Source organism: Pelophylax lessonae (genome assembly GCF_965119305.1).
Source record: "Pelophylax lessonae genome assembly, chromosome: 12".
Taxonomy (NCBI): domain Eukaryota; kingdom Metazoa; phylum Chordata; class Amphibia; order Anura; family Ranidae; genus Pelophylax; species Pelophylax lessonae.
Window position 1 is genome coordinate 180,751,395 of NC_138779.1, and position 13,892 is coordinate 180,765,286.

A 13,892-nucleotide genomic window follows, 5' to 3' on the forward strand; every position below is an offset into this window, starting at 1 on the left:
TTTCCTACTGCGCAGTCGCAAACGCTTTCTGAATGGTCCAACTGTCTTTTGGGACCTGTGTGCGTCTCCCAGACGGCAGCGGAGGGAGGAGGAGGAGGGGCCGCAAATGACGTAGGTCGCTGCAGTGCCCCTAAACAGAAGTGGGAGCGGATACCCATTTATGACAGGTATACGCTTCTCCCCGAAAAGTGCCAAATATGGCACTGGAGGGGGGAGGAAGCAGCACTTTTAGGTGGAATTCCGCTTTAAGGTGCAGTAGGCAGCAGACAGGGTTGTTTACATGCTGCAGCTGCAACCGATCGCTTTACGCCCATAGCAAAGTTGCTCTGTCAATGGGGAAGTCCCACAAATGCTCCACTTGATTGGCCAGCAAACTCGCCTGACCTAAACCCCATAGATAATCTGGGTATACTGTCAAGAGGAAGATGAGACACCAGACTCAATGCATAGAAGCTGAAAGCCACTATCAAAGAAACCTGGGCTTCCACAACACCTCAGCAGTGCCACAGGCTGATCGCCTCCATGCCTCGCCACACTTTTCAGTAAGCCAACATTTCTGTACTAAAAATCCTTTATTTTTTTTATTGGTCTTATGTAATATTCTAATTTTCTGACATACTAAATTTTGGATTTTCATTGGCTGCAAGCCATAATCATTAATATTAAAAGAAAGAAATGCCTGAAATATATCACTGTGTTTGTGTGACGCATCTATATAAAATATAGGAGTTTCACATTTTCAATTGAATTACTGAAATAAATTAAGTTTTTGATTATATTCAAATTTTATGAGATGCACCTGTATGACCCATCCTCCAACTTTAACATAACCCTTACACCAACCCTAACACTTCAATCTCATCTCCAGGTAGGGCTAAAATTCTCTTGCCATTTATCATCTACATCAGACTGCCCTATTTGCCTAATCCCTGTGAACGCCTGAATTTCATCCAGTGAAAATACAAATACCATCCTAAATAGATAACAGAAAGGGACTTCGGACCACACAAAATTAGATACCTCTAATACTGCCCAGAAACATGTTAAAAATCATACCAAGTCTGGTCACAATGAATTCCAAGGGAAAAAATTTAGCTAAAATTTCAAGGGAAGATTTAGCCACATTGAGCTGTAAAGTTTTCTGGCTTGTACTAGCATTGCACGGATTGATTGTAATTGGTGTCTGGTGGTAGTCTTTAAAAACCACTACAAAATTATGACAAATTCTTAGCAAATAATCTTTATTTAAAAATACAAATTTAATTAAGGCATCAATTAAATGAAATGTGTTTCCAATACACATAAAAACTATGAAACATACGGCCACTCTCCATATTCCCACACATTGGCACAATAAATGACTAATAAAGAAAAGATGTAAACATTATCCATAGGCAACCTGCAGTGGTTTAATGCTTTTTATTTGACATTCCGCCATGAGGAGGGGGGTTCACAATCGCATTGCTACAAGCATTGGAGGCAGTCATGTTGTGGGCACTAAACTCATAATCAAACTATTAAAGAAGCCCTCTACTTGATACGATCTTATTTTGGAGGGATGGTGAAAACAGGCAGTGTAAAATGATGCTTACTTTTAAAAAGTATACTTGGTGGTCTAAACTTCCTCCAAATTTCTTTCTTTGATTCCACCTCTGTTCCTTATAGCCAATGGACTCACCATAGATTTTAGAGAATCCATGAGGAATCAGATTGTATAGTAGGGTTGAGAAGGCAAGTATAGAGTTTAGCCCATCAAAATAATGTTCCTTCCTTAAAGGGATTTTGTCACAAACCAAAGCAGCCATCCCTAAAGGTTCAGATGGGCGTTCCTTGACTCATGTACCACATGCTAGTACTGTGGCATAGAAGAACCCTGAAATAATTATACATTGACAGCCAGGAGATCTACAATTCCAGTTTTTCTGTTTAAATCCATTTAATTCCTAAAGATCCCTACGTAGAACATAGACTAAGTGAATTCCCATCTATAGAATGCATAGCTTAGATTCCCCTTCTCAAAAAATTAAGTCAGGCAATAAGATTCTTGTACTAGCTTTTGTTTTTCGAGCCCCCCAACCTCTGGGCTCGAATGCACATGCCCTGGTCACTTCCTACAGTTCTGACACTCATGCAGTCTACAGAATAGGTTTCTATAATTTCTTTATTAAATCTAACAATCAAAACAAAATATGGAAACTTATTTCTTTTAAGGCTGAACCCTGGGCACAAAAACTTCACAATATAATTTCCCAATAGCCAAGGATAGAAAGCCAATTTCTGTGCACCAAATGTTTTTTTAAAATCAAGAAATTGACACTTATCGCATCATCAAAGTGCTGCATATAGCCTGCCCAAAGAGTAAAGCTATGCACTGGCAATGTGGTTTGCCCACAACAGGCTGCCTTTGAAAAAAAAAAAAAAAGGGGGTCGGGTGCAAGACCAGTCACCCTGCACAAGGAGAGAAAGCAGCAGTGACTGGTCTTTATTACAAGAAGTTCCGGAGCAAAGGCAAATTGTAGGGGTTGTTTTATGCTGAATTACTGCAAAGTTCTGAAAAAAGTACACAAAAAAGGAGGCTAAGGAAGAATACGCATAAAGTTAATATTTAGACAATATATTTGGTTAGTCTGGATTTTAGCTTTAAACCTCCAGGACTGTCATACTTGCTTCACTATCCAGCCATTTATTGACCCAAAAAAAAGACATGGCCAGCATTGTCTGACCTCAGCAGACAGATCCTCCGTAGGTAGTAAAGGAATGGATGACAGGTCTCAGAGATGGAACATATAAATACAAAGCAGCAGTGACAGCTTTTATAGTTTTATTCCTACCGGTCCCCTTAAAATAATGCTCTTCCAGCGTCATATGGTTTCCCTGAACAGAGAAAGAATGTGTATGCAGATTCTAGTCCAAAAAACATCTTTTTTATTACTAAAAACACACAAAAAACACAAATTGCACCTTTAAACAATATATTTTCTCTTTTATGCTGTTCTTGGCTGTAGGTATTACGGCTGTCATTTTAAATATTAAAAAAATTCAAAAATACACACAACAGCCATCTTGTTTGTTCTGGCCTTGTTCAGCACTAAAAATTCACAGTATACCCTTCTCCCCGTGTCATTAAAAGTAATTTAGAATGCTGCAAATCCAAGGCTTTATATTGACAGCTGCGTTAAAGCTTGTCAGCTTGACGTGCCCTGAAATACATTGCTCTGGATGTACACATTAAGGCCTTCAGGCAGGGAATCTGAAAGCTTTTGGATGTGTGGAATAATCTCTGAAGTCACGTCCATCACAGATTTAGAGGAATTTCCTTTGGAATTTAGAGAACGGCTGGATGTTACAGGATGGAGGCAATTACTTCTGAAATATGGAACTCAGCTTGAACTAAACTAAAGTCAAGCTTCGGCCCAGTAACCGGCTGCTTAGACTTCAGATTCCACCTGGAAAACGTCATCTTTGTAGGGTATTCTCAGCCTTCTGGAGCAATTTTTGTGATCCCTGAAATAAATTTTCACACATACAGCAGCGTATTTCAAGTCAGGAAAAGATTTACATTAATGTAAGCCTTCGACAGCTTCGGAATCTTGGTGTGCCTGTGCAATGGATAATGAGTGTGATGGCTCATATTAAGTTACAAATTCAGTTACTGAGATTGCATCCTGGGGATCCGATAAAGCCGCTGCTTCTAGCGGAGCGTAAACATTAATAAAGTCTTGATCCTGGTTTAGTGGTCGTCTCTTTGGTAACTGTTTATTTCAGTAGCATTATTAAAATAAAAAAAAAAAAAAATTGTTCCACTGTACATGAGTTTCCCTGTCGTGCGAGTCAGTTGCAACCTTTCATCTTCAGCTGGGCTCATTCGATCTGGTGGAACCTCTAAATAGAATGGAAATAAAATAACCTAGTCATCATACATAGAACAAACTTGAGATTGCCCATACTGTAGAGGTTACAAGCAGAATATTTTTTCCCAAATTGACTATTTTTTTTAAATCCAATATTTTTAGGATTGTGTGTAATATATTTGACCTAGTATGACCTGACGCAATGGGTTATGGAACAGGTGAGGTTGAAGATGTCTGATTCTGTGTCCTAACATACATTGGCCAAAATCATTTCCTTCAATAGTGGGTAACAGTTTGATTTTGTTTACGTATTTATTTAATTCGATTTATATCAAGAAAAAAAACTGGAAGGTACATTAAAGAGCCTAAGGTTGATTTACTAAAAGCCAATAGACTGTCCACTTTGTAAGGGAATTTTTCCTTTGCAAAGAACATCCAATCACGTGCAAGGAGAAAAAAAAAAGTATTTTTTCTTGAACGTGATTGAATGATGTAAGTCAGCAGAGTTTTACCTCATTCACTAAGCTAGGAGAAAATTCTCTTGCAAAGTAAACTGCCTGTTTGCCCTAGCTAAATCAACCCTATTGTGTTCCAGTTGATGGTTACATTAAATCGGAGTTCCGGCCACAAAATCGACATAATCGATTTGGGGCCATCCGCTTGCTTTTGGTCACCTGCAAAAGAAATGGATAGTTACGAATTTTTTTTTGTTTACTTACCTTGTTATTGAAGAAAAATATACTCACCTTTCTTCCACTTCCTCCCTCTGAGGCCGCAGCCCGCGCCATCACTTCCTCTTTGCATTGATTCCTGGGAGCTGAACTTCATCGCTCCCAGGAATCAATGCGCCTGCACCGGACCCGCTCGTCACTTCCGGTGCGGCGCCTCATTCCCCACTAAAAAGCTTCTGGGCATGCCCAGAAGCTGTGGAGGGATGACGCGCCTGCACCGGAAGTGACGAGCGGGGCCGGTGCAGGGCATTGTGGGACTGAAGAGGACACGGAAGAGGACGCAGAAGAGGACGCGCTGGCTTCAGCTGCCCAAATCCAAGATGGCAGCGCTGAAGAAATTTTCTAGGTAAGTATTTCTTCTAAAAAGGTAAGTGCGACCCGGGACAGTTCAGAGGCTATCCATTGTGGAATGTACTAGCCCTGATTGTCCCGGGGGTATTTTTATTGGGAAAAAAAATGTAGTGTCCGGAACTCCGCTTTAAACTGCGACATTCTTTTTAAGAAGAACTTTGGTCAAACTATGACATACATGACACTGCTGCCCATACCAAGAATGGGCTCTCGGTTTTCTAAGCACCCCTGTAATATTTTGTAAATACTGCCAGTAGAACCATTGGATAGGAACTTCCTTTGATAGTGTGACAACACTTTTCATTCTGCACTAAAATCACTTTAGCATTGTCACCCTCGATGCTGCTTTTGCTGCTTATACAGGCACTGTTGACAGCCCTATCAGTTAATAGCAATGCCTAGCTCTTCCCACAGCTCTTTAGGTTGATAACAGATTGCTCTATCTGCAATAGCCCTGCTCAGTTCCTCCCACCCCCTCCAGCGCTGTCCTGTAGAGTGCACATGAAAAAAAAAAAATTAGGTGAACATACATTGGTATTCAACATACCAACTAGCATTGAAAATTCCTGTTTATTACCCGAGGAAAAAAAAAAAAAAAAAAAAAACAGAGGCTCAGACCCAGCAGGCTGTTAAATCCAATAGTGCCTGCTTTAACTATATCTGCAATGATACAGATACATCTTATTGCATATAATGAACATAAAGTAGAAATCATTTTCTTCCGTATGAGGCTAGGCCCTGCTGTGCTACCATGCTGTGTCTTTAAAAGATAGGGCAAACTGCACAGTTTGAGCATTTATGTACCTTAAAGGGGAACCAAACTCTCTTGATCAACGTAACTATTTGTAATTCTCATACTACTAGCATTAAATAGATAAGAAAGGGTGTTATATTCACTTTTTTTTTTTTTTTACATTTTGTCAGTTGCTTCCTGATTTCTGGCCTGGGCCAAAACAAAGTCATACATCCCAGGAGTTTTAAGGGGCATCTTTTTTCTTTGGAGTTGGGGATGGAGGAGGGCTTTCTCAGCCAAGCACAGCCTCCTATCTGCATGCCTGTACTAAGGATAGACTTATTCCAGGAAGAAAAGACTACATGAATCAACTGCCCGTACTCAAAAAGAAATGCTGGGGGGGGGGGGGGGGTGCTTCAAAATGATTTCTCAACAAAATAAAAGCATGGAGACATGGATGGATAGGTGAGTTTGCTTTGGATATTTAAAGTGAATTAATGCAAAGCTTCACCCAAAAGGGGAAGTCCTGCTTTCAGGCCTCCTCTCCAACTACTCAATACAAATGGGGCTTTTTTTTTTGGGGGGGGGGGGGGGGTCAGGTAGCTGGTTTTGACAGGAAGGAAAAACATTTTGAAATAAAGGGGATTTTTAAAGGCGTTGAATCCTTCTATCAGAATAATTCACCAATACACTTTTTCACAGTGCTTCACTTTTTCCACATTTTGTTATGTTACAGTCTTATTCCAAAATTGATTAAATTCATTATTTTCCTCAAAATTCTACAATCAATACCCCATAATGACAATGTGAAAGATGTATGTTTGAAATATTTGCAAATTTATTATAAATAAAAAATGAAAAAAAAAAAAAAAAAAACGCACATGTACATAAGTATTCACAGCCTTTGCCCCGACACTCTTAATTGAGCTTGGGTGCATCCCATTTCCACTGATCATCCTTGAGATGCTCCTACAACTTGATTATAGTCCACCTGTGGTAAATTCAGTTGATTGGACATGATTTTGAAAGGTACACACCTGTCTATATAAAGTCCCACAGTTAATAGTGCATGTCAGAGCACAAACCAAGGCATGAAGGCCAATTAATTGTCTGTAGACAGGATTCTATCGAGGCACAGATCTGGGGAAGAGTACAGAAACATTTCTACACATTTCCACAGCAAGGTCCCAATGAGCACAGTGGCCTCCATCATCTGTAAATTGACAAAGTTTGTAACCACCAGGACTCTTCCTAGAGCGGGCTGCCTGGCCAAACTGAGCAATCGGGGGAGAAGGGCCATAGTCAGGGAGGTGACCAAGAACCCAATGGTCACTTTGACAGGGTTCCTGGTCACCTCTCTTGGGCCTTCCAAAAGAACAACTATCTCTGCAGCACTCCACCAACCAGGCCTGTATGGTAGAGTTGCTTGACAGAAGCCACTCCTCAGTAAAGGCACATGACAGCCCGCCTGGAGTTTGCCAAAAGGCACTTGAAGGACTGTCAGACCATGAGAAACAAAATTCTCTGGTCTGATGAAATAATGATTGAACTCTTTAACCTGAATGGCAAGAGTCATGTCTGGAGGAAACCAGGCACTGCTCATCACCTGGCCAATACCATCCCTACAGTGAAGCATGGTGGTGGCAGCATCATGCTGTGGGGATGTTTTTCAGCAGCAGGAACTGGGGGATTAGTCAGGATCAAGGGAAAGATGAATGCAGCAATGTACAGAGCCATCCTTGATGAAAACCTGCTTCAGAGCACTCGACCTCACACTGGGGCGAAGGTTTATCTTACAAGACAATGACCCCAAGCACACAGCCAAGTAAAGTGGCTATGGGACAACTCTGTATATATCCTTGAGTGGCCCAGCCAGAGCGCAGACTTGAACCCAATTGAACATCTCTGGAGTGATCTGAAAATGGCTGTCCACCAATGCTCCCCATCCAACCTGATGGAACATATGAGGTCCTACAAAGAAGAATGGAAGAAACTGCCCAAAAATAGGTGTGCCAAGCTTGTAGCATCATACTCAAAAAGGCTTGAGGCTGTAATTGGTGCCAAAGGCGATTCAACAAAATATTGAGCAAAGGCTGTGAATACTTATGAACATGGGATTTTTTTCCATTTTTATTAAATTTACAAAGGTTTCAAAACAAACTACTTTCATGTTGTAAATATGGAGTATTGTTTATAGAAATTTGAGGAAAATAATTAATTTAATCAATTTTGGAATAAGGCTATAACCTAACAAAATGTGGAAAAAATGAAGTGCTGTGAATAATTTTCAGGATGCACTGTACCTTTTGTAATTGTGGAGTGTACCTTACTTTTCTTTTGAACCTCTGGAAGCCTGTGACCATCACTCCTACCTTGCCATGCCACTATGTACCTATCAATGACAATTTTTGTTTCTCTATATACTGCTTTGTTAGAATTCTTAAATTAAAATTACTTGGAAAGAAAATAAAAATGGTTTAAAAAGCTCAAAAATGCATTTTCTTGCATGAACGTGTAAATGTGAAATGGCCCTTAAACGTTTGAAGTTGTGTATTTTTTTATGGAAGTTACACTTTTGTAAATTTTATATGTACAATTCTGAACATTTTTATGAACACTATTTTTTTTTTTTCATTCATTATGCAAAGTGAGCAGCAAAACTTCAGAAACAGTATTTTCTATTGTGCAGATATATACATACAAAAAACTACAAGATACATGCACTTTGATTTAACATTAATTTCAATGTACCTGTTTAATGTGCAAAAAGCACAGAAATCCAACATGCCCTTTAATTTTAAACAGACTAAGTTGCAGTGTATAGATGTGAACTAGCTACATACAGTAGGAATGGAAAGGATTTCTACTTGAAATGCATTTTCAGGCAGCGAAACCATAATACATGTGTTTTATTGCATCTAGATCAGGGGTCTCCAAACTGTGGCCCTGGGGCCAGATGTGGCCATTTGCTTGCCTTTATCCATCCCTTGCGGCACTATTCATCCCAATGATATGAGACATTCTCTCCTCTGACACCAAAAACAGGGCATAATTCCTTCCACTGACATCAACAATGGGGCGGCATTTCTTCCACTGACACCAACAAAGGGGTGATATTTCTCCCCCTAATACAAAACATTGGGCACTGCTCACTCCCACTAATGCCAGAAATGTTTTTTTATTCCCGCTGGCCACAGTCTGCCCCCCTAAGTCTGAAGGACAGTAAACTAGCTCTTTGTTTACAAAGTTTAGAGACCCCTGATCTAAATCCTAACTATGTGTATTGCCCTACGTGACATGTTTCTATATTGACGGGGGTATTTGACATTTAGTGGTTTTTAATATGGCGATCGGATAACCATACAACCATTGTATTAGGATATAGGGACTATCATGTTGAATAAAGTATTATATTGTATATTAGAGCGGTTCATCTTTTGTTGAAAGGGGATAATTTTATTTTGTGCTGTGCATATTTGGTAAACTTTTGCCAAATAATAATAAAAATGTCTGTTCAGTGTGGATGGAGCAATCTGTTCCTAATCTATGGGTGTATGACTAGCTTTAAGCAGGCCCATCTAGAGATAAATCAGGTCTCCCAACAATCCATGTTAATAGCATCTAGCAGGCTGCTTTGTAACAGATATGGCCATCTACTATGATGACCAACCCTAAACAATGTAGAATTGTGGCTCACATCCTAAACATTTATACTGTGTTGGAGAAAACACAAGAAATAGGTACACATGGTAATGGAGCCAGTGGACCTACTCTACCAATACTACTGTTTCAACAATGGGCTTGATGACTGTCATTATTGAAAGTTAAGGGCTTGCCTGCTGCCCATAGACTCATTTGACCAAAGAAGATTGGACATAACCAGTGCCGGGACAAGGTCATCTAGAGCCCAGGGTGAAATGCCAAACTGCGTTCCCCCCAACATGTAAGTAAAAATCCCCCCACAAAAAACTGAGCACTAATCTGAATGATTACCCCTTAAGCATAAATTTCCTTTCCTGCTGAAATCCCCCTCCCAAAACAAATCCTTGCCCCCCTTTGTCCCCCCAACCATAAATGCCCCCCCCGCAAAAAAAAAAAAACACCCCTCCTAGCATAAATCCTCTACCACTCTAGTTTCCCCTCCAATACACCTTCTCTCCCCCCACTCCAATTCCCCGCTTACAGCACAAATTCCCCCTCAATCCCCCAATTTCTCCCCAGAACAAATCCCCCCCAATCAACCCTATTAGCACAAAAATGTCCCCAAAACATGTCCCCTCCTTGCACAATATTTACCCCCCCTCCACCACCACATTACCTCTTCTAGCACAAATCCCCCCAATCCCATCTTCTAGCACAAATCCTCTTTCTCAATCCCCCCTCCCAACACAGATCCCCCTAAATCATCACTCCTAGCATCCCCCCTCCCCTAATTTCCCATCTTAGAACAATTCTTGCCACCCCCCAAATTCCACATTCCAACACAAATCCCCTCCAACTTCCTTACGGCATCCTACCACCTCACATGATACCACAGTGCCCAGGGCAGCTCCCCTCCTGCCCACCCCTTGTCCCTGCCCTGGACATAATCTTTGTTGGATGATAATCAATTCAGTTACTGGAGTATTAACTAGGATTTTAGGCGCAATTACCTCTGATATGGTGGAGGAGGTGCATCATAAGTGCCCGATGCTTCCAAAGCCTCTTCATATGATGGAAGTCCTGGGGCAGTGGGTTCAGGTAAAGGTAGCTGTGTCAACGGCAATGATTCACCAACCGGTATATTGCTAGTAAGGTTTACTGGGGGCCTGATACAAAGATAAAAAGAGGAAATAAGAATTAGACTCATTAAACTCATCGTATTTTTGGGTCAGTCCACCCTTATAATAGGCAGATACAGTGCATCCGGAAGGTAATCACAGAGCTTCACTTTTTCCACATTTTGTTATGTTATAGCACTATTCCAACATGAATAAAAACAAGGGGGAATTGGGACTTTGCATGAAACTGCGGGTGCAATCCAGGGAAGCTGGATAAATGGGTAATATCACATGTATGATTAATGTATCCATGTGTAAAGTCATAGCACAAACGTACATATAAAATATTGCATTTAATTCATGAAAAAACATGACATACAATATGGTAGTAATAATAATAATAATAATATAACAATTTATCACATATAATACATCAACTCATGGTGCATAGCATAACATGATATTCCTATTCCAACATGGCTTAAATTCATTATTTCCCTTTCGTTCATTGACTGACAACTCCAGAATCTTCTTCTCAGCAGTAAGGACCTAGTTCCTTGCTGGGATCTCTGGTCCTAACATTTTTTCCTTTTAAATTGAATTTTTTCCTCTTTTATTATTTTCTGTTCCTGTGAGAACTACAATGAATTGCTGGACTGGGTGACAGACTGGATATTCTAGATCCTTAAGGTCTCCCCAGTCCGGCCAGCGTGTGCGCGCAGGCCTCAGCTCCGTGCTAGGTCAGCCACAACATAGCCCCACTGGATGTGCGCTGGCCTGCGTGTTAAAGGTCTTGTGAGGACGCATACGACCTGACCTGAGTGGCAGCATTCCTCCTAGCCGACAGCACCCCAGTTCCAGTGGAGAGGTGTTCTGTCCAAGGCAGTGCCCACCCGGTTCCATGGTATAGTAAGTAGTTGTCCCCTCTCTCCCCCTTGTGGGTTTTGGGGTGGATGTGGGCCCCTCCCTGCGGTGGTGGGACCCCTGGGTTCTCCTCCCTCTCTCTAGCCCCTCTAGGGTCACTGTGGGTCTTCCGTACCTCCTCACCCCCCCCCCCCTCCCAGGAGGTTGCGAGCTGGCTTTTGCCATGTGCTCTGACGGGGAGCTTTCTTTGGGGTTGCTGCTGGCCAGTTTTCTCCGGGCCCACACTGGGGGTTAGCGACCTGGGCAGGGGATCCTAAGAGCTCCAGCAGGCTGTTGTGTTGGGCTGGGGGAGCGGATGGGTTCACATCCGCAGGTCCGCGCCGCATGTGGCCGGGCCAAAAACTTAGGCCGGGGCTTTGCAGCCTACCGGCCGGACGCTGTCTGTGTGAGGTCCCAGTGAGGGTGGCCACCACCCTCAGTCGACCCTGGGTGGTTGGCTCCGGCAGGCTTTACACCCAGGGAGCAGGGTGCCCACGGAAATTTAGCCCATGGCTCGCGGCCTACTAGGCCATGCAGCCAAATGGGTGCCTTCAAAGGGGGGGGGGGGGGCAGCCCCTGTGAGTGTCCTGTAGCCACCCACCTTCTCTTGGATGGGATCTGTGCGGATGGGCCTACAACAAAATTTAGGCTGCGGTTTGCGGCCTACTTGGCCTTGCGGCCAGCTTGGTGCCTTGCTTGGAAGGGGGGCCGCTGTGGGGGTGGTCACCCACTTGATGACAGCATGCCGCCATTATTGCGCACTTGCCCTTTTAGCGCTGTGGACCATCTGGGTACCTTGCTTGTGCGTCCGCCTCACAAAGGGTTGGTCGCGTCTGCCATGACCATTTCCAGATGGCCGAGACAGACGGTGGTGCAGGCCTATTCCATCAATGGTCAGGTTCCTATGTTCCCTGTTAAGGCACTTTCTACTCAGGCGCTTAGTGCCTCTTGGGCTTTCTGCCATCAGGTGTCAGTGATACAGGTTTTCAAGGCGGCCACCTGGTCGTCTGTGCACACTTTCATGAAATGTTATAAAGTGGATGTACTGGCATCTGAGGATGCTGCTTTTGCCCGCTGTTTGAGAGGACCTGGTCCTCTTTGAGGTGTATTCTTTTCAGGTTAGCTCCAGTTGTTCCTGGTTGAGCTGCATGTTACCTAGTTGGCTAGGTTTAGCCTTTTGGGAATTTTTTCTGCTGTGTTTTCCCAACCCCTCGTGTTGTCAAGATTCTAGAGCTGAGCCAGTCAATGACCGAAAGAGAAAATTGGATTTTTGTCTTACCGTAAAATCCTTTTCTCTGATGTTCATTGATGGACACAGCACCCACCCCTCTATTGAGTTGGGGGTATTTTTCTTCTCACACTGCTTGCAACAAAACTGAATGCCTATAGCAGAGTGTGGGAGTATATCCCCTGGGACTGTCCCATAGGCATGGTAAAGCTTTTCCCTGCATAGTGTCCTACTCCTGTAGGGGGCAGCATAACCCAATGGTTAAGAAGATTCAGGAGCTGTGTCCCTCAATGAACATCAGAGAAAATAATTTTACGGTAGAACAAAAATCCAATTTTTCCTCAAAATTCTACAAATAACACCCCATAATGAAAACGTGAAAGAATTTTTTTTAAATTTTTGCAAAGATTTCAAACAAACTTCTTTAACATTGTCATTATGGGGTATAGTATGCAGAATTTTTAGTAAAATAATGAATTTAATCCATTGTGGAATAAGGCTGTAATATAACAAAACGTGGAAAAAGTGAAGCGCTGTGAATACTTTTTGGATGCACTGTATAAAGACCACTGTGTAAATCTGGTATATGTTTATTTAACAAAAGAGTATTTTTAAATTCAGTTGGTAAATTATCTGTGTCACAGCAAAGAGAGACTGATGGGAAGGGGCCAGCCTGACTGGATAATCTAGGTAGGTTCTCATTTTACATAGTTATATAGTCAATCTAAAGGCAATTGTACGGTCAGCTTCGAACTTCAATGGTGAGCTTAAAGTAGCACTATAGGCAAAACGTTGTTATATTTGTTGGATAAAGTAAGGGAGGGTTTTACCCGTCTGATTTTTTTTTCACAATCTGTGTCCCATTGCAGAGATTTCCCTTTACTTTCTCTCCCATAGGAGAACAGGACGCGAGAGGAAATCCCTGAAAATTAAGGGAATTTCTTGGAGACCCCAAGGTCATCAGAACTTGTGGCCCTATTGGAAGATTTTTCCTTTATTACTTTTCTGGAGACAACCCAAATGTGTTCAAATCCCTTTCCATTCTATCCAAAACTTAAAGAAAAGTTTTGCCTTTAGTATACTTTAAAGTGGAATCCGGCCTATTCCTTTCTAGGCTTAAACCTGCCCCCCCCCCCCCCCCACCTTCTAAACTCTATTCCATCGACCCTGTGAAAGGAAGATGTATATACCTACCTATTCTGAGGGTGATCCAGTCCAGACTGCTCTCAGAATAGGAAAGTGTACACATCTTCCTTTCATAAGGTTGGGGGGGGGGGGGGGCAGATTTCACCTTAGGCTGGCCATACATGTTCAATCTTCTTGTACAATTTTCTG

At 42.1% G+C, this 13,892-nt stretch overlaps 1 protein-coding gene across 1 annotated transcript in view; it reads right to left on the reverse strand.

The window, feature by feature from the left end:
* Window positions 1–3,027: 3,027 nt before the first annotated feature.
* PRRG2 (proline rich and Gla domain 2) overlaps window positions 3,028–13,892 on the reverse strand; it is a 113,549-nt gene continuing 102,684 nt past the window's right edge. The window contains exons 6-7 of the mRNA XM_082273734.1: window positions 10,319–10,474; window positions 3,028–3,882 (exon numbers count right to left, since the gene is read on the reverse strand). Coding sequence (XP_082129860.1) covers window positions 3,852–3,882; window positions 10,319–10,474 — 187 coding nt within the window. The 3' untranslated portion in view covers window positions 3,028–3,851. The remainder of the gene's footprint in view (window positions 3,883–10,318; window positions 10,475–13,892) is intronic.